The 25,190-nt window shown below is 47.1% G+C and overlaps 1 protein-coding gene across 1 annotated transcript in view; it reads right to left on the bottom strand.

Annotated features, from left to right (window-relative positions):
- Positions 1-6,325, bottom strand: part of LOC140421846 (calcineurin subunit B type 1) — a 79,388-nt gene extending 73,063 nt beyond the window's left edge. The window contains exon 1 of the mRNA XM_072506829.1: positions 6,029-6,325. Within this exon, the coding sequence (XP_072362930.1) occupies positions 6,029-6,031 (3 nt within the window). The 5' untranslated portion in view covers positions 6,032-6,325. The remainder of the gene's footprint in view (positions 1-6,028) is intronic.
- Positions 6,326-25,190: the final 18,865 nt, after the last annotated feature.

Raw genomic sequence — 25,190 nt, 5'->3', positions numbered from 1 at the left:
TGGGCCTCGTCACGCAAAAAGTTTCTGAATTTTACGACAGTGAACACACTTCATAGGGCACTTAATTGACTACAAAGCTTTTTTGAGCACCATCTTTACTCTTTTAAGATTAGAAAAGGTTTGGGGGGGGGGGTCAAGAAATATGAGCAAAATATCATGTTGTAACTGGCAGCATATGACCTGCTTTTGATGGGCATGTGCCTTCATAAGTGTTCCAAAAAAATAATTCTGCAATCATGTTCAAAATCTTTATACCCCGCCAACCCCCCAAAACTGCAGTGATTCATCCTTTTCCTTCAAGCCCGTTTCCAAATAATTTAGATCTCAAAATTATTTTCTCACACCATTATTCCAGGTGAAAAAAACTATGCAATCACAATCTATTTTGCTATCCTACATCGCACACTACTCATGAGTCAATTTTTGTACAGTTGCCAGTCTCTCAGTAAGTTGTTTACAGTTTTCTACAAACGTACAATCAAGCACTTAGTACCTGTTCAACAAAAAACTAGAGGTGCAAATAAACAATGGTTGCACATTAAAATCTACCGAGGCTTCTGCCGATATTGAAAAGCAAATTCAGAGTTCAATTTATCCTAATGCAATTCCACACTTTAAAACGTTCGCATCTCAACTGTGAAACTAATTACTTAGTTAGGTTTCTTTGCAAACCCCAATGCAGATGCAGCATAAATTTCTATATATGCTTTATTAAACTATTTAACATCTAATAGTAGCTGGGCTCTGTTGAAAAAAATCTAAAAACAAATTGAAAGGGATGGACATTTGAAATAAGACAGAGAATGCTGAAAGTCAGTCAGTTAGAACCCAAGGAAAGAATAGACATGTTAACAATTCTACACCCCAAATGCCAATTTGTTCATTCACTTCACATCAGTGACTGCCCTGTTAAATATATTAATATTTTATCAAAATGGTCTGGCTGCACCATAAATGCTGATTCTGGTTTTATTTTACAATTTTGACATCAGTACAGTTTCAAAGCCAACAAAATTCCCAAGTGGTAGATAATGTACATTTGTAGCAATACTAACTTAGTTTTTAAGTGACAAATACTTTACATTAGTTCTCGATATGAAGTAAACAATGCAGTGTTTGGAAGAAACAGGAATAAGGAGGCAACAGTCTAAAACTTTTTAAAAATATGTATTTCACCAAGGCCCAATTCTCTAATCCAAAGGTAATCAAACTTTAGATATTGGATATTGGTGTCCAAAGTCAATTATTTAAAAATAAATATCCATCAACTACAAGATAGCAGTCATCACAGCCTGATCATCACAGATAATAATGGAAACTTGGATTGTGAAATTTGGGGTAACTGCAGTCCAAAATTAAATTAAACTGCAACACCCTTTTCTAATCATTGATAAAAGTAAATAAATTATATAGGTCCACATTTCACATACTCAGTTTAAATGTAAGCCTCGACTTAATAGGAAGGTTGCAGATTCAGGTCCCACTACAGCAGTCATTTTCAAACTCGGGGTCGGGTGTCTGGTGGGTCTCTGAGCAATTGGTCACGTCATTCCCAATTGCAGGTAGTAGTACCCAATGGCCACGCCCGGCCTTTAAAAACACTAGCCGTCCCACTCATGCGTGCTCCCTCAGCCGGATGTAGCAGTATGCAAGCCCAGAGTACAGCGGGACAGATCACCTCCTCCAGGCGTCAACGTGCTGTCACAGCAGATTTTTTTTTTTTTAATTTTAAGAATCGATGGGAGTCTTCCTGCCAGAAACGGCCGCAGAAAGCAGGTCACGCATCCCGTACACTGACGTCACGTGCTTTGGGCGTGAAGTCACTGAAAAGAGATTCCTCCATTTTGTAGCTGCCAGCAAGCAACAGGACTGAGAGAAGAACTGAAGATGGATCATTCTGTGATAAGGAAAAGAGGGCCAGGAGACACAACAACAGGCTAGGATCTCACAACTGAATCTGCTGGAGCGCGCTTCTCACGGGGGGGTCCACGGCAGGACAAAGCAGTGTTGGTGAGAGCTCCAGGACCTCTGATGATCAACCCATTAAGAAGCTGAAATTGGGAACAAAGCAGTATAAAGATGATTTCTTGGAGGTATAGCTTTATTAATTGTGCCACTGCAAATCAGGATGCAAAGCCCATGTGTGTTATGTGCAGGGAAGTACTGGAAAATGAAAGTTTAAAGCCCTCAACATTTCAAAAGCATTTGAAGACTAAACATGGAGAGTTCGAGGACAAACCTCTGGATTTTTTTCAAAGGATGCAGCAAGATCTTAAAGCATCAGCTGAAGTCTTTAGCAGGAATGTAACATTGAATGACCAAGCAAGTGAGATTGTGAGGGCCAAGCAAGCTCACCTGTCGCATTAAAGGTAAGCAAAAATGGTGTGTCGCAAAGTTCAAATGGCATGGGTCGCAAGGGTTGGTCTGCGTGGGTCACGAAGAACGGACGGTGGGTCCAGGGAAAGAAAGTTTGAAAAACACTGGACTACAGGACTTCAGCACATACTCAAGAATGACACTCCAATAAACAGCCATGGGAAGGTTGAACTGCCAGGCTACTGTCTGTTGGATAGAACGTTAAACAAAGGTCACATACACTCTCTCAGGTGGCCATAAAAGAACAAGGGTCCTTCCGTTTCCCTGCCAACATTATTCGCTCAAGCACCATTAAGATAGATTATCTGGTTGTCGAATTGCTACTTAAGGGACCTCACTGTGTACAGGGTTTCCCTGCATTATAACAGTGACCATACTTAGTGTGGACTTTTAGATAGCCATGAGGTCACAAAAACACTACATAAATGCAAGTCCCAAGACAAATTTTCAACTGCTAACTAAATTAACCTAAAAGCTACAGGAGGAGGAGGAATTGCAGAATTGCAAAATGGTTGCAGAATTATCCTTTGTCCAGTAATGGATCTGTCAATTTTATAAATTCACCAGCAAGTGCTCTCCAGAGAGCTCTGCCAAAAACGTATACATCACAAAAGTCTATACTATTTTTCAGAAATTTGAGATCTCACAGTCTGCCCACACCAAATTTGGAAATAAAAGCAGTTTATGGATTGCGAACTGTGTTGTTCAAAGTCAGAATCCAAGTTGTAGATGAAATCAGTGACAATTCATCTGAGTAAGAGGGTGGGCTGATAACTGCATCAGCTTTAATATTTAAACTGGAGGTTAGCTCAGTGGGCTAGACAGCTGGTTTGTGATGCACATGGCCAGCAGCGTGGGCTCAATTCCTGTACCAGCTGAGAATTTGGAATATCAGCTCCGCCACAACTGGATGTCAACCTAACAATCTACAACACAGCAGCAGAGGGTCAGGAGATAGAAATAGGTTGTCAGTGCACATGGGAAGCCTACCCCACATCTCTGGATGATGTTGTCAATGGTCTTGTGTACACAAGAAACGAGCAAGGAATAAGACACCTGTAGCAATGGTATGGGAGCTGAAAGAATTGTTGATGAAGCCACAAATTAAGGAAAACAACCTTGAGCTAGAAAAGGAGATATATTTTGGTAGGATCACATCATAGGGCATGCCCATGGCTGCTATAAGATTGAGGATGACAAGTGAGAAAATGCACCACGATTAGTTACAAAAGGTGTCAAGTGTAACTTTGGTTAGGGCCATTTAATTGTGGTGGTTAGACAGAAGACTGACCGAGTCAATCAAGGACTTGCGGAAAAATGCAACATGAGGTCTTTGTGCATGTTCAAATACAAAAATTAATACATATTACAGGAATATTCATAATTCCAATAGCCCAGCTAGCAAATGTTCTTCGCAGTGCAGTTACGAGTCACACAGATCAGCAAGGGTCCAGGTCCAATTTCCATTAGGTGTCCCTCAGTCAAAGTATCATCAACCTGGCAATAACTTAACTCAGCACTCTGAGGTTATGAAAATAAACTAAAGGCAAGTTCACAGTGTAGATTGGCGGTCTCCTGGAGGAAGGGCCTATACCTGTGCTCTCAGATAAGACAAGATGGTCAATTGGCTCAGATTTGTTCATCCATAAGAGAAACTTTGAATCTAATTTTTATTCAATTCACGTTAAATCATCAGGCATTCTTAGAAAGAGCAAGTCTTGCAGTAGTAAATCTCACATCTCATGGATTCCCCAGAGTTTTAAGGAGCGAATGTGGACCCAATTCTCCAAGCATCCACTCAACTTAATTAAACATTTCCCAAAGGTAGCACCTATTTGACTCTCCCCACCAGCTATTTTGTTTTTCCCCATACATAATCCAGTTTACACATGCCAACACCTTTCCCTTTCAAGTTTACCCATTAGAGCCACAACATTGAATTTCTGGAATAATTGTATTTACTGTAACTTTTGCAGCTGCCTGCTTCTGTCAGTTAAATAAATTTCACCGTAGTTTCAAATTAAGAAAAATACTTAATAGATGTAACTGTGACAAGTTTCTTTTGTCTAGAGTTTCAAACATTTCAGAACACTTTAAATGACAAAACACATTTTCAAACAATCAATAAAGACATCAGGTGCAAAATAGCCAATGAACATTAGATCAGATTTTCTACACCAAAGATAGGGAAGTTATTCAGGCCATTTTAGCTCAACTTGCTAAAAATAAACACTCAACACATCACAACATCCATTATTTCTTAAACAATTCCATTTTAAAATGTGTTCAACCATTATTTTTTAAAATCAAGCAATACCAGTCACAAGCAATAGGACTTTCCTTCTTGTTCCTTATACAGAGGAATCTCAAAACCAATATGTGCATGAAAAAAATTATAGCCTTATGTGCACATAAAATAAGGCAAGTTACACCCCCATTGCCTGAAGCTTAATTACAAAGACCCGTTGTAGAATTTATGAAAATATTTTGAATATAAAGTTTGGTTAGGGGTCTATGTCTGAAACTTGCCTGTTCTGCCCATAGATGCGGACTGACGTGTTGAATGTTTTCAGCATTTTCTGTTTTAGATTTCCAGTATCTGATGCATTTTCACTTTACTGTAAAACTATTGCATATAAATTATCCAGTTTGAACTTGAAATTATTTATACACCTTGTTGACCTGTAGATTAAGCCGCCACAACTACTTCTTGCTGAACCCCCACAGTATAACACGTTTTTTTTAATACTAGCCAACACCTTTACCCCTCCATTTTAAACTTAATTTCAACTCAATGCTGCAAGGTCTGCAGCTAAAATGCTGTATACCATCCCAAACAAACATTCAAAAATATAAACACACAACTCTACGATTCAAAGGGCCTAAAGAAAATCTACCCAGATAGCTCTGCTGGCACACACAGGATGAGGTGCATTTACGATTACCAAAAAAAGGGACAGAAATCAGATGTTACACCTAAAGCATGAGGGGATTGGCAAGGCAGGGTGGGGGAGTTTCCTGAATGTTATGGGGAGGGGGCTTCTTGAATGCAAGGAGGGTGTGGGGGCCTTCCTGAATGTTATGCGGGGGGGGGGGGGGGGGGGAGAGAAGAATGCTTCCTGAATGTTATGAAGGGGGGGGGGGCTTCCTGAATGTAATGGAGGGATGGGGCCTTCCTGAATGGTATGTTGGGGGGGGGGGGGGGGGGGCTTCTGAATAACTGACCAGGTGGTTTTAAAACCCCTCCTCATTCAATTAAGAGACAAAAAGCAATGCGTAAAATAATGTGGAGCATATTTATGTTATTAAAAATGGGGGGGGGGGGGGCAGAAAGCTGCTCAAGCCCTGTAAACCCTTCAGCTCGCAAAAGCCAAAGGAATGTGCAGGGGTGGGAGACAAACACACTCCCACAGCTGTGGCGTGGGGGTGGGGAATAAGAGGATATTTAATGTAAATGGAGCAGGGGGAGGGTGAAGGCCAGGCTAGCGCCGAAATCAGGCTGGGCCCACACTGCGGCGGTGCCTCGGAGATGGCCGCCCGCCTTCTGCAAACACCTCATTGGCACGGGAGGAAAGGAGGGCGGGAGGAGATGGAAAACCATAATAATTTGTGTTAATAAAAGCGTGTCCACGGCACAAAACGGTTCGCTCACCATCCTGGCAGCCGAAGGTTCAGCTTTCAGAGATTTCGATCAAACAACTGGACGCCGAGATCACTGCTTCGTCCACTCTCTCCTCCTCCGCTGCTGCTAATTTTTTTTTTGAGGCAGTGGGGAGGGAATTGGATTGTTTTCTCTCTTTTTTTTTTGTGCAACTGTTATTATTATTCACTCCCGATTGTCAGATTATTTGGAGGGGTAGGGAAGAGGGGGGGGTGAAAAAAATACACCAGCCCGACACACTGGCCTGCCGCTCCTCCGGCTCCGCCGTGTAAATCCGCAAGAGGGAAAGGGGGGCGGGGGGGGGAGGACAAAGCGGCCGCACATCCGGGCCATGGCGTCTCATTTGCATACCCGGCGTCTCATTTGCATACCCAGCGTCTTCCCCCCCCCCCCCCCCCCCGGGGGGCCGCGGCGCGCCTTCGTCATCACGCACCCGGACGGTTGGCGGCCGGCGGTTTGTTTTCAAAACGAAAGTTCTGCCGACTACAACAACAACACCTGGATTTTCAATTAGCGCCTGTTTCACCGCCTCTGCGACAGGGACATCCTAAAGTTCCTCACAGGCAATTGTTATATTTTTTTCTCTGCCCTGTTTATTTACACGAACAACAAATAACAACAATGTGGTCATGTCAGTCATGCCGAATGAGGCAGCCAATTTGCACGCAGCAATCTCACAACCAACAATGATCTTTAGTCATGTTCGTTGGGCCACAACAACAACTTGCATTTATGTAGGGGCAATAACGTAGTAAAACGGTGCAAGGCGCGCTTCAGAGGAATGGTCAAACAACATTCATCACCAAGCTACATAACATATTCAGGCAGGTGACCAAAATTTGATAAAAGAGGTAGGGTTTTTAAGGAGCAACCCAGGCACAAATAATTTTTAAATCTGAGGTCAATGGATTTTAGTAAGTAAATCGTACTAGGGGACGTGAAAGCCAAAAAATGAGTGGATGGAGTTAAGAGACAGAAACTCCATAACCTCAATGAATAATGATGTGGAGATGCCGGCGCTGGACTATGGTGGGCTCAGTAAGAAGTCACAACACCAGGTTAAAGTCCAACAGGTTTGTTTCGAATCACTAGCTTTCAGAGCGCTGCTCCTTCCTCAGGTGAATGAAGAGGTGGGTTCCAGAAACACAAATATAGACAAAGTCAATGATGCAAGACGATACTTTGAATGCAAGTCTTTGCTGTAATTAAGTCTTTACAGGTCCAGATGGAGCGACTGGAGAGAGGGAGAATCACACGTTAAAGAGGTGTGAATTGTCTCATGGCCAGGTCAGTTGGGAGAATTTCGCAAGCTCAGGCCAGATGGTGGGGGATGAATGTAATGCAACATGAATCCAAGGTCGGGTTCAGGCCGTACTCATGTGTGCGGAACTTGGCTATCAGTTTCTGTTTGGCGATTCTGCTTTATTGCGTGTCCTGAAGGCCACCTTGGAGAACGCTTACCCGAAGATCAGAGGCTGAATGCCTTTGACTGCTGAAGCGTTCCCCGACTGGAAGGGAACATTCTTGCCTGGCGATTGTCACGCGATGTCCATTCATCCATTGTCGCAGCATCTGCATGGTCTCGCCAATGTACCATGCCTCGGGACATCCTTTCCTGCAGCGTATGAAGTAGACAATGTTGGCCGAGTCGCACGAGTATGTACCAGATACCTAGTGGATGGTCTCACGTGTAATGGTGGTACCCAGGTCGATGACCTGGCACGTCTTGCAGAGGTTGCCATGGCAGGGTTGTGTGGTGTCATGGTTGCTGTTCTCCTGAAGGCTGGGTAGTTTGCTGCAAACAATGGTCTGTTTGAGGTTGCGCGGTTGTTTGAAGGCAAGTAGTGGGGATGGCCTTGGCAAGGTGTTCGTCTTCATTGATGACATGTTGAAGGCTCCAGGGAAGTACTGGTCAGTTGTGTCCTGTGTTTGTCTTCTGAGGAGGTCGGTGAGTTTTTTTGCTGTGGCGCGTTGGAACTGTCGATCGATGAGTCGAGCGCCATATCCCATTCGTACGAGGGCATCTTTCAGCATCTGTAGATGTTACGTTCCTCCTCGTCTGAGCAGATCCTGTGTATACGGAGGGCTTGTCCACAGGAGCAGCACGGTAGCATAGCGGTTAACGCAATTGCTTCACAGCTCCAGGGTCCCAGGTTCGATTCCCGGCTGGGGCACTGTCTGTGCGGAGTCTGCACGTTCTCCCCGTGTGTGCGTGGGTTTCCTCCGGGTGCTCCGGTTTCCTCCCACAGTCCAAAGATGTGCAGGTTAGGTGGATTGGCCATGCTAAATTGCCCTTAGTGTCCAAAATTGCCCTTAGTGTGGGTTGAGTGAGGTTACTGGGTTATGGGGATAGGGTGGTGTGGGCTTGGGTAGGGTGCTCTTTCCAAGAGCTGGTGCAGACTCGATGGGCCGAATGGCCTCCTTCTGCACTGTAAATTCTATAATAAAGGAGATGGCTTCTTTAATATGTTTAGGGTGAAATGGAGCATCATGAGGTTATCCATGGGTTTGCGGTAAAGCGAAGTGCTGAGGTGACTGTCCTTGATGGAGATGAGTGTGTCCAAGAATGCAACCGATTCTGGAGAATAGTCCATCGTGAGTCATGATGTCATTGTGTAATCGTTTCAGTGATTCTTCGCCGAGGGTCCAAAGGAAAAAAATGTCATCGATGTATCTGGTGTATAACATCAGTTGAAGGTCCTGTGCGGTGAGGAGGCCTCTGGAACCCATCTCTTCATTCATCTGAGGAAGGAGCTGTGCTCCGAGAGCTAGTGATTCGAAACAAAGCTGTTGGACTTTAACCTGGTGTTGTATGACTTCTTGCAATGAAAAATGGAACAGGCTTGATGGGCCAAATGGCCTCCTCTGTTGCAGAGATTAAAATCAGCCGTGCACAAGAGGACAGAATCGGAGGAGTGCAGAGATCTCAGAGTTGGGGAAGGATGAGGCCCGTGGAGGGATTTGGATTCAAGAATGAGAATTTTAAAATCAGTTTTGCCAAAACAGGCCCATGTAGGCCAGTGAGCACAGCAAGTGATAGATGAACGGTGGCAGGATACAGGCAGCAGAGTTAAAAATTAACTCAAGTCTGCAGAGGGTGTGAAGTAATAATAATAATCGCTTATTGTCACAAGTAGGTTTCAATGAAGTTACTGTGAAAAGCCCCAGTCGCCACATTCCTGCATCTGTTCGGGGAGGCTGCAACGGGAATTGAAGCTGCGCTGCTGGTCTTGTTCTGCATTAAAAGCCAGCTGTCTTAGCCCACTGTGCAAAACCAGCCCTGAAGTGAACAGTTTCCTAGCTCTCCATCCACCCTCTCCCTCCATCTACCTACCTATAACCAAGTTACCAACCCTCCATGATTGTCCCGGAGTTTCCAGCAATTCACAGATCAATCAGCAGGTTACTGCTACCAGCATAAAACTGAAGAAAATCCATGCGGGCATTAAAGAAATTGTGTGCAGTTGTTTTTCTTTAATTTTCTTTTCTTGCTTGTGTCAGCTATGATTTAGTTGGTAGCACTCTCACCTCTGAATCATAAAACTCTGAGTACAAGTCACTCTCCAGGGCTTAAGCGCAAAAGTCAAGGCAACATACCATTGCAGTACTGAGGGAATGCTACACTCTTGGAGGTCTTTTTGATGCGATGTTTAAACTGAGGCTCCATTTGCCTGCTGGGGTGAATGTAAAAGATTCCATGACCATTTTGACGACAAGCAGGAAAGTTATCACTGCTGTCCTGGCCAATGTTTGTCCCTCATGTAACATCACAAAATGAATATCTGGTTTTATGTTTGTGGGAGATTGTTATGTGCAAATTAGCTGCCACATTTCCTATGTTACAACCATGAATGCACCTCAGAAAGTATTTCTTTAGCAGTAAATCTCTTGAGGTCCATGGAATCCCTTAAGTGCAGAAGGAGGCCATTTGGCCCATTGAGCCTGCACCAACCTTCCAAAATGCACTCTACCTAGGCCCACTGCCCTGCCCTATCCCTGTAATCCCACACATTGATCATGGCCAATCCATCTAACCTGGACATCTGTGGATACTAAGGAGCAATTTAGCACGGCCAATCCACCTAAGCTGCACATCTTTTAACTGGGAGGAAACCGAAGCACCCGGAGAAATCCCACACAGAACACGGGGCAAATATGCAAACTCCACAGTCACCGAAAGCTGGTATCAAATAACAGGTCCCTGGCACTGTGAGGCAGCAGTGCTAACCACTGCTACCATGTCCAGTGATCGTGAAAAGTGCTATATGATTGCAATTTTTTTATTGAAAAATATTCGTGGTGTGGGGCCTGCAAAAGGCTGTTTGACCATGTGAGGCAGTTAGAAGTGGGAAGTCATGTGATGGTACACCAAGGACTGAGTCCACACTGAGATGAAAATGCTAAGCTGTCACCCCCATCTCCATGTGATTATTTGGAACAAAGATGGCCTTTGGCTAAACATTGCTGGTTGCAACTGACACTCATATATATGGTAATTCTGAAAAATAATCACAGCTTTCTACATTTTGTTTAAACTGAATTTGTCATCTGTATTACTGCACCTGATTCCTTAATCCTAATGTTTAAGGAACACACAAAAGAATATTATAGGATTCATCTGCAAATCAAATGAAATGCAGAAGCTAAAATGTCTAGAAAGGATATTAAATAAGACCATATTTAGAAGAACTAGAAGCAAAGAGCTTTTTTAATATTTTCCTAGAATTTAATAGTTTCTTCAGGCAAATCATCTGAATATTTTGCCTAACGTCTCAAATTGTGTCAACAATTAAACATATTTCAACACCCAAGGCATTTTATCAGGACTGAGATAGTGTCCTGGAGCCATTTTGATGTAAAGCCATTTTTTTGGACAAACAAAATGTTAAAAATCTGCAACAATAGCAACCTGTATTTTTTATATTCGTTCATGAGCTGTTGGCATCGCTAGCTCGGCCAACATTTATTGCCCAACCTAATTGCCATTCAGAAGTTGGTGAGACATTGATTTGAACCACTGCAGTTCATGTGGTGTAGGTGCACCCGCAGTACAGTTAGAAAGGGAGTTCCAAGATGTTGACGCAGTGACACTGAAGGAATGGCAATATAGTTCCAAGTCAGGATGGTATGTGGCTTGGAGGGAGCTTGCAGGTAGTGATGGTCCGAGGCATCTTCTGCCCTTGTCCGTCTAGGTTGTAGAGATCAAAGATTTGGATGGTGTTGTCGAAGGAGCCTTGGTGATTTGCTGCATTGTATCTTGTAGATGGTACACACTGTTGCTTCTGTGCACCAATGGTGGAGGGAGTGAAAGCTTAATCATAGAATTTACAGTGCAGAAGGATGCCACCCGGCCCATCGAGTCTGCACCGGCTCTTGGAAAGAGCACCCTACCCAAGGTCAACACCTCCACCCTATCCCCATAACCCAGTAACCCCACCCAACACTAAGGGCAATTTTGGACACTAAGGGCAATTTATCATGGCCAATCCACATAACTTGCACATCTTTGGACTGTGGAAGGAAACCGGAGCCCCGGAGGAAACCCACGCATACACGGGGAGGATGTGTAGTCTCCGCACAGACCTTGACCCAAGCCGGAATCGAGCCTGGGATCCTGGAGCTGTGAAGCAATTGTGTTATCCACAATGCAACCCTGCCAATCAAGCAGGTCGTGGATGGCGTGCCAATCAAGCAGGCTGCTTTGTCCTGAATGGTGTTGAGCTTCTTGAGTATTTTTGGAGCTGCACTCATCCAGCCAAGCGGAGAGTATTCCGTCACACTCCTAACTTGTATCGTGTAGATCGTGGATAGGCTCTGGAGAGTCAGGAGTTGAGTTAAATGCTACAGAATTCCCACCTCTGTCCTGCTTTTGGAGTAACAGCATTAATATGACTGGTCCAGTTCAGTTTCCAGTCAATCTCCAGGATGTTGATCGTGGTGGATTCAGCAAAAATGCCATTGAATGTCATGGGGAGATGGTTGGATTTTCTCTTGTTACAGATGGTCATTGCCTGACACTTGTGTGGCATGTGTCATTTGCCACCTATCAGCCCAAGAACTGTTGTCCAAGTCTTTCTGCCTGTGGGCACAGATTGCTTCAGTATCTGAGAAGCCACGAATGGTGCTGCGCATTGTGCAATCATGAGCGAACATCCCCACTTCCAACTTTATGATCGAAGGAAGGTCATTGGTGAAACAGCTGAAGATGGTTGGGCCTAGGACTCAACACTGAGGAAGTCCTGCAGTGATGCTCTCGGACTGAGATGGCTGACCTTCACGAACCACAACCATCTTACTCTCTGCTAGATATGAGTCCCAATCAGTGGAGAGTTCTCCTCCTGATTCCCATTGACTTCAGTTTTGCTAAGGCTTCTTAGTGCAATGCTACTTTGATCTGTTAATGTTATTATTATAAACATTTTCAAATACTTTAATAAAAATATGTATTTTTTTTAAATGCTGCTTTGATATCAGAGCAGTCACTCTCACCTCACCTCTTGAGTTCAGCTCTTTTGTCCATGTTTGGCTGTAATGAGATCAGGAGCTGAGTGGCCCTGGTGAAATGCAAACTGTGCATCAGTGAGAAGGTTATTGCTGAGTAAGTGCCACTTGATATAGCACTGTTGGCGACCTCTTCCATTACATTGCTGCTGATCGAGAGCAGACTGATTGGGTGGTATTTAGCCAGGTTGGATTGTCCTGCATTTTGTGGGCAGGACATACCTGAGCAGTTTTACACATTCCCAGGTAGATGCTTGTGTTGTCGCTGTACTGGAGCAGCTTGGCGAAGGGCGCAGATAGTTCTGGAGCAGAACTCTTCCGTTTTGACGTTGGAATGTTGTCAGGTTCCATAGCCTTTGCAGTATCCAGTGCCTTCAGCCGTTTCTTGATATGACTTGGAGTGAATAAACTTGGCTAAAGACTGACATCTGTGATGCCGGGGACCTCAGGCGGAGGCTGATCTTCTGGCTGAAGATGGTGTCAAATGCTTCAGCCTTGTCTTTTGCACTGATGCACTGGGTCCTCTGATCATTGAAAATGGGGATATTTGTGGAACCTCCTCCTCCAATGAGTTGTTTAATTGTCCACCACCACTCTCAGAGCTTAGATCCACTGGTTGTGGGATCCTTTAGCTCTGTCTCTCGTATGCTGTTTCCACTGTTTAATATGCAAGTAGTCCTAAGTTGTACCTTCACCCGGTTGACACCTCATCTATAGGTGTACCAGGTGCTGCTCTTGGCTTACCCTCCTGCACTCTTCATTGAATCAGGGTAGATCATGGCATGATGATAATGGATGAGTGGGGGATATGCCTGGCCTTGAGGATACAGATTGAGGTTGAATACAGTTCTGCTAATGCTGATGGCTCAAAGAACCTCATGGATACCCAGTTTTGAGTTGCTAGATCTGTTCAAAATCTATCCCATTTAGCATGGTGTTAGTGCCATACAACACAATGGAATGTATTGTCAGTATGAAGACTGGACTTTGTCTCTACAAGAACTGTGCAGGGTCACTTCTACTGATATTGTAATGGACAGATGTACCTGCGACAGATTAATTAGTGAGGATGACGACAAGTAGGTTTTCCAGTCATGTTGATTCCCTCACTACATGCCGCAGACCTAGTCTAGCAGCTATGTTCTTTACCACAACTTGGTTTGTAGTGGTGCTAGTGAGCTACTCTTGATGATGGACATTGAAGCCCCCTACCCAGAGCACATTCTGTGTCCCTGTCACTCTCAGTGCTTCTTCCAATTGGTGTTCAACATGGAAGAGTACTGAGTCATCAGCTGATGGCGGGTGGTGGGGGGGCTGGTTGGTGTAAGTGGTAATCATTAGGAGATTTCCTTTCCCATGTTTGACTTGATGCTATGGTATGTGACTTCATGAGTCAATGTAAAGGTCTCCCTGGGCTACTCCTTCCCAACTGTATGCCACTATACCGCCACCTCTGGTGGGTCTGTCCTGCTGGTAGGACAAGACATACCCAAGGATGCTGATGGTGGTGTTTGGAACATGGGACTGGAATCTCCAATAATGGGGCTATGTCCCCACGCCAGCATGAAAACCTGCGCCAACCACTCCGGCGCCCCCCGAAAGTGAGGAATTCTCCCCTTTCTAGGGGGCTAGGTTGCCGCCGGAGTGGTTCCCGCAGCTCCAGCCGGCGCCGAATGGCCCGCACGAGTTCGCCCATGCGCGGAACGGCCGTCAAATTTCCGCGCATGCTCGGAACGACTGGCGTATTTCTGCGCATGCGCAGGGGTTCCCTTCTCTGCACCTGCGGCAACCACTCCGGCGGCAAAGGCCCCCGAAAGTGAGGAATTCTCCCCTTTCTAGGGGACTAGGTTGCCACCGGAGTGGTTCCCGCAGCTCCAGCTGGTGCCGAACGGCCCGCACGAGTTCGCCCATGTGCAGAACGGCCGGCTAATTTCCGCGCATGCGCGGAACGACTGCCGTATTTCTGCGCATGCGCGGGGGTTCCCTTCTCTGCACCGGCCCCCGGGCAATATGGCGGAACCCTACAGGGGCCCAGCGAGGAATAAAGTAGGCCCCCACGGAACCAGCCTGCCCGCCGATCGGTAGGCCCCGATCGCGGGCCAGGCCACCGTGGCCCCCCCCCCCAGGTTTGCATCCCTCCGCCCCCCCCCCTCCAGAATGGACCCCGCACACTTACCTTCCAGGTCCCGCCATGTGGGAGGTGAGTAATCCATGCCGGCAGGACATGACAAACATGTCGGCCACTCGGCCCATCGGGGCCCGGAGAATTGCCGGGGGGGGGGGGCGGGGGGGCGCTGTCAACGGCCCCCAAATGGGAATCCAGCGGGCGCCCGCAAAACGGCGCCGGAGAATAGGGAAGCCGGCGTCAGGGTGGCGGGGCAGGATTCGCGCCACCCCCTGGGGATTCTCCGACCCGGCGCAGGGTCGGAGAATCCTGGCCATGGTCTCTAAGGCATGATTCCGTGAGTATGACTATGTAAGGCTGTTACTTAATGAATCTGTGGGACAGCTTTCCCAATCTTGACACAAACCCCCCAATGTTAACAAGGAGGAATTTGCAAGGTGGACAGAGCTGGGTCTACCATTGTCACTTCCAATCAAGAGCAAAGTGGTGCAGTGGTTAGCACTGCTGCCTCACGGTGCCAAGGACCCGGGTTCAATCCCGACCCCGGGTTACTATCGGTGTGGAGTTTCCACATTCTCCCTGTGTCTGCATGGGTCTCATCCCCACAACCCAAAAAGGCATGCAGGATAGGTGAATTGGGCACGCTAAATTGCCCCTTAATTGGAAAAAAAGAATTGGGTACTCAATATTTATTTTTAACAAGTTATTTCTAATCGAGGTCGGGTGCTCCATCTGGTTTCATTCCTTTATGTAGAATCTCTAACATAGTAAAACATCCCAAGGCACGCTTCACAGGACCATCATTAAAAAAAATTACACTGAGCCATATGAAGATATATTAGGCAAATAACCAAAAGCTTGCTCAAAAAATAGGTGGTAAGCATGGTAGAGAGGCAGAGTGGTCTAAGGAGGGAATTCCAGAGCTTAGGGCCCAGGCAACTGAAGGTACAGCCATTCATTGTCAAGCGATTAAACTCAGGGATACTCAAGAGGCCAGAATTAGAGTAGCACATAGATATCAGAAGATTGTTGGGCTGAAAGGTTACTGAGATGGAGATGAGGTCATGGAGAGATTTGAAAAGCAGGGTAAGATTTTTAAAATCAAAGTGTTGCTCACTTGGGCGTCAATATAGGTCAGCGAGCACAGGCCCCGGGAACTTGGTGCAAATTAGGATACAGGCAGCAGAACTTTGGATGACGTTGACTTTATGAAGGGTAAAACATGAGAGGCCAACTGGAATTCGTTGGAATAGTTAAGTCAAGAGGTAGCAAAGTTATAGACGTGCAATGCTGGCTATCAAACCTTATGTTTTTCTTGAACTTTCCTCCAAACTGTTCTCCCATGTGACCACAAGCAGAAATTCTATTACCATCTATCAAAGCTGCATCTCTGAACATTTAAAAGATGTGACCACACTATTTTTTTTTTCTTTTATAAATTTAGAGTACCCAATTCATTTTTTCCAATTAAGGGGCAATTTAGCATGGCCAATCCACCTAGCCTGCACATCTTTGGGTTGTGGGGGCGAAACCCACGCAAACACAGGGAGAATGTGCAAACTCCACACGGACAGTGACCCAGAGCCAGGATCGAACCTGGGACCTCGGCGCTGTGAGGCAGCAGGGCTCACCCACTGCGCCACCGTGCTGCCCGTGACCACACTATTTAAGTACCTTTACCTTAACTGGCTCCTGATTGCTTTCTCGCAGTCTACTTGCACGTGTTTTCCATTTTAAAGCCTGGCTGCCTGAAATAATCTAAAACTAAAAATAGACACCACCTCCTACCCCCATTTTCATCACAGCCAGTCATATCATGTCTCTGAGTTTCGTAATCAAACACGGCTGTCCAAACCTTTTTAGAATTTGGGAAATTTAAGGAAGTATAGTGTAATTCAGACAGACAAATTTTACTTAAGTAATTGCATTTCAGTTTAAGGGTGCGATTTAATGGTTACTTTGCGCTTGAGCGAGAGTGCAACAAGGCCGTTAGATCGCAGGAGAGGCCAAAATCGAGGACCGCGCCGGGCTCCGATCAGTTTGTGATCTAACTGGCCCACTCACATTGGCGAAATCAGGATCCCACCGTGGCGTCGCAAGAAACCAATAATCACCTTTTTAGGCCAATCTCCATACAAGTAACGAGAACGACCACCTATCTAACGGCCTCCTGAGATTTAATCTCTTACCCAGCAAGTGGTCACGCGGGCACCGATTAGTACACCTTTATAAAACCTGATGTTGGCGGAATGGCTGCTGCGGGGATCCGAGGAGGTGAGGAGCCATCTTCTTTCCCAGACAATGAGCCCGGGGGCACTGAAGTTGGTGCTCCGGTGATCGGGAAGTGAGGGAGGAGCCCCCGTGGGTGGCAGCTTTGGTCTGGGTTGGCCGCCATTGGTGGAGGGGGTCGCCCTTGGACTAGAGGTGGCAGGAGGCAACATCACGGACGCAGCGTCCAACATCCGAACACCTAGGGACTGGGCCCCAGCACCGGGGAAATCTCCACGACCAAAGGGTGGGTGTGTGCACCGGTGAGGGGACCAGTGCCCGGTCCAGGTAACGTAACGTGCGGATGTCTGGATTACAGGGTGTGCGGTCTGGTGACCAGGGCCCCCTGTTGGGGTTGTGTGGGCTGGCCTTGTCACGCGGCATTCACCGGCTGCGTTGCGCTCAAGCGAGGGCACAGCACGGCCGGAGAATCGCGCCCAAATTTATGCCTATAGGTACAGCTCCTGGTTTCCAACGTCAAGAGATAGTCTGCAGCTTGTCTATGGGGTACTTCAGCTGCTAATTTCTGTCCGTTGAGCTGTCAGAGTGGTTCAACCAGCTGGTGCTGATCTGAACTTGGCTTCCTTGCATCCTCTCACTCCACTGTCTCCAGACAGTGGCAGGAGCCTGGATGTCCTCCTTCTCCTAATCAGTCACCGGCTCTTCACCCAGGTCTCTGCAGCAGCCGACCCCCACTAAGTCCTTCTCGCCATTCAGTGGGGCTGAGAAGCCCCAGGAGAAGCTGAAAGTATAAGTTGTGCTGTCCTTGTTACCCTTAGACCTGTCCAGCATAATTTTGGGGCATACCAAAATTTAATTCTTAGCTGGGCCAATTACGTTTGCACATTTTCATAGTCACCGTTATTATCTCTCATGTCTCCAATTTTATCACTCTTTTTTCCTTCTTTCTCAAAACCCCACCTTTCCACCATGTCTTCACTCTTTGATGGTGTCCCTCTCCCTTTGTATGCTTGTTGTGCTTCAGTGGTTTAGCTCAGTGGGCGAGACAGCTGATTTGTGATGCAGAACAAGGCCAGCAGCGTGGGTTCAATTTCCTTCCCGGCTGATGAAAAAAAAAAGTTATGTGAGTGTAATGACCTCCAATTGGCATTATTGGTTGGTCAATTGGAGTATGAGCTCCCTCAATGATAGCTCATTGAGGGGGCCCATATAAGCACCTGAGTAGGTTTTGTGAGACAGTCTTAAGTTGACTGGAATGCTAGCAGCACTGTTTGGAGTTGCTCGTGTATATAAGTTATTGCAAATAAATACTGGTGTGGTGACGGTACCCCTGCCTCCTGTGGATTATTACAGTGGCGATGAGGTAAACAAAGAACCTTGTGGAGACCAGCTGCCGCACTCGGAGGGTAAGCCTTGCTCTTTCAAAAATGCCTCTTTTTGGGCAGTTGGATGCATTTGACCCTACTATTGAGGACTGGTCCCAGTATGTGGAGAGAATGTGTTACTTTTTCCAAGCCAATGAGATAACGGAAGATGGAAGGAAACTGGTTATCCTGCTGTCGGCGTGCGGACCCTCAGCCTTCGCCATTATATGTAGTCTAACTTATCCTGATATGCCGGGCATGATACCTTTCCAAGAATTAATGAAATTGGTGGAAGAGCACTATGAACCAAAACTGCCCATTATTTTGCGTAGGTACAGATTCTACACAACGAAGTGGGAAGACAGTCAGTCACAAATTTCTTGACCTGCCTGAGAAGGCTGGTGGAAAAATGTGAGTTTGGCCCAACGCTAAATGAAATGCTTTGGGACCGGCTAGTGTGTGGCATAAATGGCCTCCAAATACAGAAGTGTCTGTTGGTGGAAATGCAGCTAGACTGCAGGTGGGCGTTACAGCTTGCACTGTCCCTAGAAAAGGCAGCAAGTGGGGTGCAGGAACTACAGGGTGTGCCAATGGAGGTAGATAGCTGGGACAGTGACTACCACAATGGGTCCAGCTACCAGATAGCTGCCCTCAGGAAAAGCCTGAGGAAGATGGCCAAAGGAAAACCCCAGAACTGCCCCCAAGTCTGCTAGGACTAACAGGAGACGGAGGGAACTACCGGCTGAAGCTCCCCCAACAGAGAAGGACCGTTTCTGGCACCAGACAGAGTGGGGTAACAGTGACAGAAACCCTAGAAGGAGGTGGCAAAAGAGGAATAGCAGGTGGGGACGCAGGGAAGTACACAACCTAGTTGCCCCATCCTCCTCCGAAGGGGAACAGTTATATAATATTGTGACTAAGAAAACCAAACCTATTAAGATTACCCCACGGGTGAATGGTCGGCTGACAATAATGGAAATAGACATGGGTGTGGCCGTATCAGTAATGGGAGTGGCAGCATTTAATAAAAATCAAAGATGGACTCCAGCCACTAACCCTAACAAAACATCGCCGAAACTTAAAACCTACACTGGGGAACCCCTGGAAGTTCTAGGCATGACTCATGTACCTGTGGAATATGACAAACAATTGCTCGGATTAGCATTGACGATAGTAGAGGGCTCCGGACCGAACTTAATAGGACGAAACTGGCTGAAAGACCTAAACTTAGATTGGATGAAAATTTTCCAGAGTGGAAGTGGGAAGTTGAGTGGAGTACTCCAAAAATACCCAGAGGTCTTCCAAGAAGGTTTGGGGGAAATTATAGGCGCCAAAGCAACGTTGCATGTGGACCCAGAAGCCCTTCTGAAATTTTGTAAGGCCAGGCTGGTACCTTTTTGCATTAAGGAAGAAAGTAGATGTCGAAATAGAAAGGTTATGGCGTGATGGCATTACAGACCAGCAGTACAGTTCTTGGAATGGGCAGTGCCGGTGGTACCAACTTTGAAGCCAGACGGCTCGATACGCCTCTGGAGATTTCAAACAGATGGTAAACAAATACGCACTGCTGGACAAATACCCAATCCTGAAAATAGATGACCTATATGCCAAATTGGCAGGTGGGCTTTTGTTCACGAAACTGGACATGAGCCACAACTACCTGCAGTTCAAACTGGACAAGGACTCCCAGAAGTTTGCTCCCAGAAGTTTGCTACGATCAACACCCTGAAGGGACTTTTTCGTTATACTAGGCTACCCTTCGGAGTGTCATCAGCCTGTGCTATATTCCAGCGTACGATGGAAAATATTCTGCAGGGACTACCGCAGGTGGCGATTTATTTGGACGATGTCTTAATCACAGGTAGGACAAACAGGGAACACTTAAGGAACCTGGAGGAAGTGCTCAGGCGTTTCGCAAAGGCAGCCGTACGGCTGAAAAGAGAAAAATGTGTTTTTCTGGCCCCACCAGTGACGTACCTGGGATATAAAGTAGACGAGTCGGGCTTGCACCCATTGGAAGACAGAGTAAGGGCAATAAAAGAAGTCCCAGCTCCCACCACGGTCCAGGAGCTACGATCATTTCTAGGATTGGGTGACCCAAGGAAGGAGTTGGAGGTCACATGTGACGCATCACCTTACGGGGTAGGAGCCTTTTTAGCCCATAGAGGAAGGAATGGGGAAGAACGGCTAATAGCCTATGCTTCGAGGACCTTGGCGATGGCTGAGAGAACGTATTCCCAAATCGAGAAGGAAGGACTAGCGGTGATATTTGCAGTAAAGAAATTTCGCCAGTATCTGTACGGGCGGAAATTCACCATAGTGACGGACCATAAGCCGTTATTAGGGTTATTAAAAGAAGACCAGTCAATACCCCCGATTGCATCAGCTAGAATCCAACGCTGGGCGTTGCTACTGGCGGCATATAGATACGTTCTGGAGCACAGACCAGGAACGCGAGATGCAGATGCTTTGAGCAGACTTCCCCTCCCAGACACCCCGCCGCTAATACCGAAAGTAGAGGAGACCGTAATGACTCAAAATTTTTTTGGACACCCTACCAGTGGACGCACAACATATTCGGTTGTGGACGCAAAAAGACCCAGTTTTAGCCAAGATGAAGCATTTACTGCTGACTGGGGAACTGGAGAGACCAGTGGAGCCCCAGATGCACCCATACTGGAGCAGAAGGGACCAAATAACCGTAGAAGACTGTATCCTATTATGGGGAGCCCGGGTAATAGTCCCAGCTCAGGGCCGTCGGGCAATCTTAACAGTTACATCACGGACACCAAGGGGTGTCTAAAATGAAGATGCTAGCTCAAAGCTATGTTTAGTGGCCAGGATTGGACACAGACATAGCAGCCTTGGTACGTCAGTGCCAGGAGTGCCAACAGGGGCTAAGAGTGCCACCAGCTGAGCCATTGCACCCGTGGGAATGGCCAGGCAGACCGTGGACCCGCCTGCATATTGACCACGCCGGCCCTTTCCTGGGCTCAAATGTTTTTGGTGATAGTGGACGCCCACTCCAAATGGTTGAACACCCACCAGGTAAACGCGGCAAGCACAGCATCGACAATTGAAAAGCTCAGGGCCTCGTTTGCAACACATGGACTTCCGGAGGTATTGGTGTCGGACAACAGAACGGCATTCACAAGTGGGAAATTTGGAAAATTCCTAAACGGAAACGTAGTCCGCCACATCAAAACGGCCCCTTACCATCTAGCGTCCAACGGCCTGGCAGAGAGAGCGGTCCAGACACGAAAAGCGGGACTCAAGAAGCAGTTGGCAGCGTCAATGGACACAAAGCTCTCCCGCTGGCTGTTTGATTACAGGACCACACCGCATTCCACAACGGGCATACCGCCAGCTGAACTCTTAATGGGAATGCGGCTGCGAACGAGGCTGAGTCTCCTTTTCCCAAATTTAATGGGGAAAGTGGAGAAACAACAGGAGGTCCAACGCAGGGGGCATGATAATAGTCGGCAGCAGAGACATTTCCAGGTGGGGCCACCGGTTTGGGTCAAGAATTATGGGAATGGACCAACGTGGGTCAAGGGCACGGTAGAGTCCCAAACAGGGCCCATATACTATGAAGTTTCGATAGGAGGTAAGGTGCTGAAGAAACACCTCGACCAAATAAGGGCAGCGGAACCACACCTGGAGGCAGTCAAAGCAGAACCGCCTCAAGCTGGGGTAGCTCAGACGGGAAAGATACCCAGCCCCGAGCAATTTCTCCAGACCCAGTCGTCCGAGTCGGACACGTTCGACGAGGCCGCCGCGACACCTCTCCCCGAGGAGGAAGTACAACTTCCAAGGAGGTCGTCCAGGAAAAGACGGGCACCTATAAGGTACACCCCACCCACATCCGAGAACAACTCGGCGGATGACACAGGTGACAGACCCGGACAGGAGGAGCAGGAAGAAGCTCCGAGGAATGCCAGCTGGCAGGAATTCCTTGAGGGGTGTGACCTCCAATTGGCATTATTGGTTGGTCAATTGGAGTATGAGCTCCCTCAATGATAGCTCATTGAGGGGGCCCATATAAGCACCTGAGTAGGTTTTGTGAGACAGTCTTAAGTTGACTGGAATGCTAGCAGCACTGTTTGGAGTTGCTCGTGTATATAAGTTATTGCAAATAAATACTGGTGTGGTGACGGAACCCCTGCCTCCTGTGGATTATTACAGTGAGGTTACTGGATTACGGGCATAGGGTGGAGGTGTGGCCTTAAGTAGGGTGCTCTTTCCAAGGGCCAGTGCAGACTTGATGGGCCGAATGGTCTCCTTCTGCACTGTAGCTTCTATGATTCTTTGATTCATGATGATTCGCCTTCTCAACCTTGCCCCTTGCCTGAGGTGTGGTGATCCTCCGGTTAACCCACCCACCAGTCATCTCTCCCCCTTAAAGGGGAAAGCAGCCTATGGTCATCTGGGACTATGGTGACTTTACCTTTATTTTGACCATTTCTCCACCAAAAAGACTCCAATGTGAGATACTTCTAATTTTTTTTCAAGGAAGTTGTTTTCCCACAAGCTTTAAGAAAAAAAATCACTTAGACCACTAAACAGAAGTTGTTTCCCTTGGCACCAAATCATTAAACAATTTATCAGTTTATCTAGGTAATCAAAAAAAACACCCCATGCCCATCTTGTTGTTAGAAAGCCCTTTAAGTTGGCAATATATCAAAAGGTCTTCTACAACTTATGTTCCCATCCATCCCAAATATGGTATGATTAGTCTGAAGCTAACGCAACAACTTACATATGTGTAGATTATCATAGAATTTACAGTGCAGAAGGAGGCCATATTTGTGTAGAACCACAAATCTAATGTCCCAAGGCATTTTACAAAAGCATATTCAGACAAATCTTGAATGCTGCACCGAGGAAAGAGGCATTAGGAGCAGTGGCCAAATGTTTGGTCAGAGAGATGGGTTTTATGGAGGCTTTTAAAGGAGGAGAGGGAGAACCTGAATCTTTGCTTTTGAGTCAGGAGTGTGGAGTCAGGAAAACTATGCTCTGTAAACCCCTACCTGGCGGGGCAGGGGGTCCTGGCGGAATGGAGTGGCGTGAACCACTGTGGCATTGGGCCGTCCCTTTAGGGGCCAAGCCCGCACCTTTTAGGGGCTAGGCCTGCTCTGGAGTGGTTGGCACGCCGCCGGCTGGTGTGGAAGGCCTTTGGCGCCACGCCAGCCGAGGCTGCAGGGACTCCGCCGGCCGGCGGGAGTCCGCGCATGCGCGGGAGCATCAGCGTCTGCTGACGTCAATCCCCGCGCGGGGTGGGGGCACCTACGCGTCGGACATCGCGGAGACCTACACGGCTGACGCATAGTAAAAGAGTTCCCCCACGGCACAGGCCCGCCCACGGATCGGTGGGCCCCGATCGCCCCCCCCCCCCCCCCCCCCCCCCCCCCAGGACCCCGGAGCCAGCCCGCGCCGCCAGGTCCCGCCGATAAGGGACCTGGTTCAATTCACGCCGGCGGGACCGGCATAGCAGCAGCGGGACTTCGGCCCATTGCGGGCCGGAGAATCGCCGGGGGTGGCCCGCCCACCGGCGTGGCGCAATTCCCGCCCCTGCCGAATCTCTGGTGCTGGAGAAGCCGTCGGGGGTGGGATTCACGCCGGGTCGGAGAATCCCGCCCCGGATGGTGTAATTTCTGTTCTGTGTGCAGAGGCAGGCTGTGCGAAAGCCCACCTTGGTCATCGAGGACTTTGTCGCAGCTGTTTTTATATAAAAAAAAACACAGCCCTCACACTCCCACGCACTCCTCAGGCCCCATCTGTGCTATTCCATAACTCCCCTCGCACCCTCCATGCCAACCTATGCCCCTCTTCCACCTCCATGGCTCTTTATAGCCCCTATGACCCACTACCCACCCCATAACCCTTTATAGCCCTCATCTTAGTGCCAACTCATGCCATTCCACACCACCCACCGCTTACCACCCACACACTCCATACTAACTCATCCAGTGTGGACAGCCCCAGGAACCATGCTGAGGTGAATTAAAATAAAGCTCTACATTTTTATTGCAGATTTACTTTAGCCATTTTGGCTCAGCCAGAGCACCTCTCCATCCCTGCAAACATTTGAGGCCATAGGATCCAAACAGGTGAAGGCACAGCAACTATGGTGGGATGAAAAGGACAAGGGTATATAAGAGGTCAGCATCAGATAGATATTTGCTACTGTTTCATGTAGTGTCTAACAAACCTGGGTACAGCTGAAAATATTTTTGAAAATTACATTAAGCAATTTAATTGATTTCCAATCTCTTCCTTGCTGATGATTTATGGTAGCCTTTTTTCTTATTGCTGGGCTTGAATGATATTTTCATACAACCTGTTAGTAATTTTCATAAATCCTTGTCATGTTTATTTTCCTCACAATGGACCTCATTACATCTTGTCAACGTATTGACTTCAGAAAAGTGGCGCGTACACCTTGTCTGCTTTATTTGTTTACAGCACATGAGCAACTCTTAGAACATAATTCTCCCATCTAGGGAGGGGCTGGAATTTGGAGTGTTTCCCACTGGGGGCTGGCGGGAAAACACACCATCTTCCGACATGATCTAATTAATTATGCAACTGGGTGTTTTGTGCCATATACTATGGTGGGAAGGCCTGATGGTGATTAGTCCACAGTCGTATCCAGGTGCCAAAATGAAATGGTGCCTCCATCACTGACTCACTATTGAAGAAGAAAGATGGACTTCAGGAACATTCTGAGGCTGGAAGATGGACCTCCTCGATGACAATCAATCTGGAAGATGCACCTGTAGATACTCCATACACCCACTGCTGTGGTGTTCTGGAGTCCTGGGTTGCTGGCAGCCTTCATTCCAAAATCTAGAGGCAGCCCTAGGCATAGGTGAGATGCTTTGGTGAGACCCAACATCTGCACACCATGTTGTTCCAGACTTGTTTTTCACCA

This window comes from Scyliorhinus torazame, chromosome 1, assembly GCF_047496885.1.
Source record: "Scyliorhinus torazame isolate Kashiwa2021f chromosome 1, sScyTor2.1, whole genome shotgun sequence".
In the NCBI taxonomy this organism is placed as follows: domain Eukaryota; kingdom Metazoa; phylum Chordata; class Chondrichthyes; order Carcharhiniformes; family Scyliorhinidae; genus Scyliorhinus; species Scyliorhinus torazame.
This window is presented reverse-complemented; position numbering and strand designations above follow the sequence as displayed.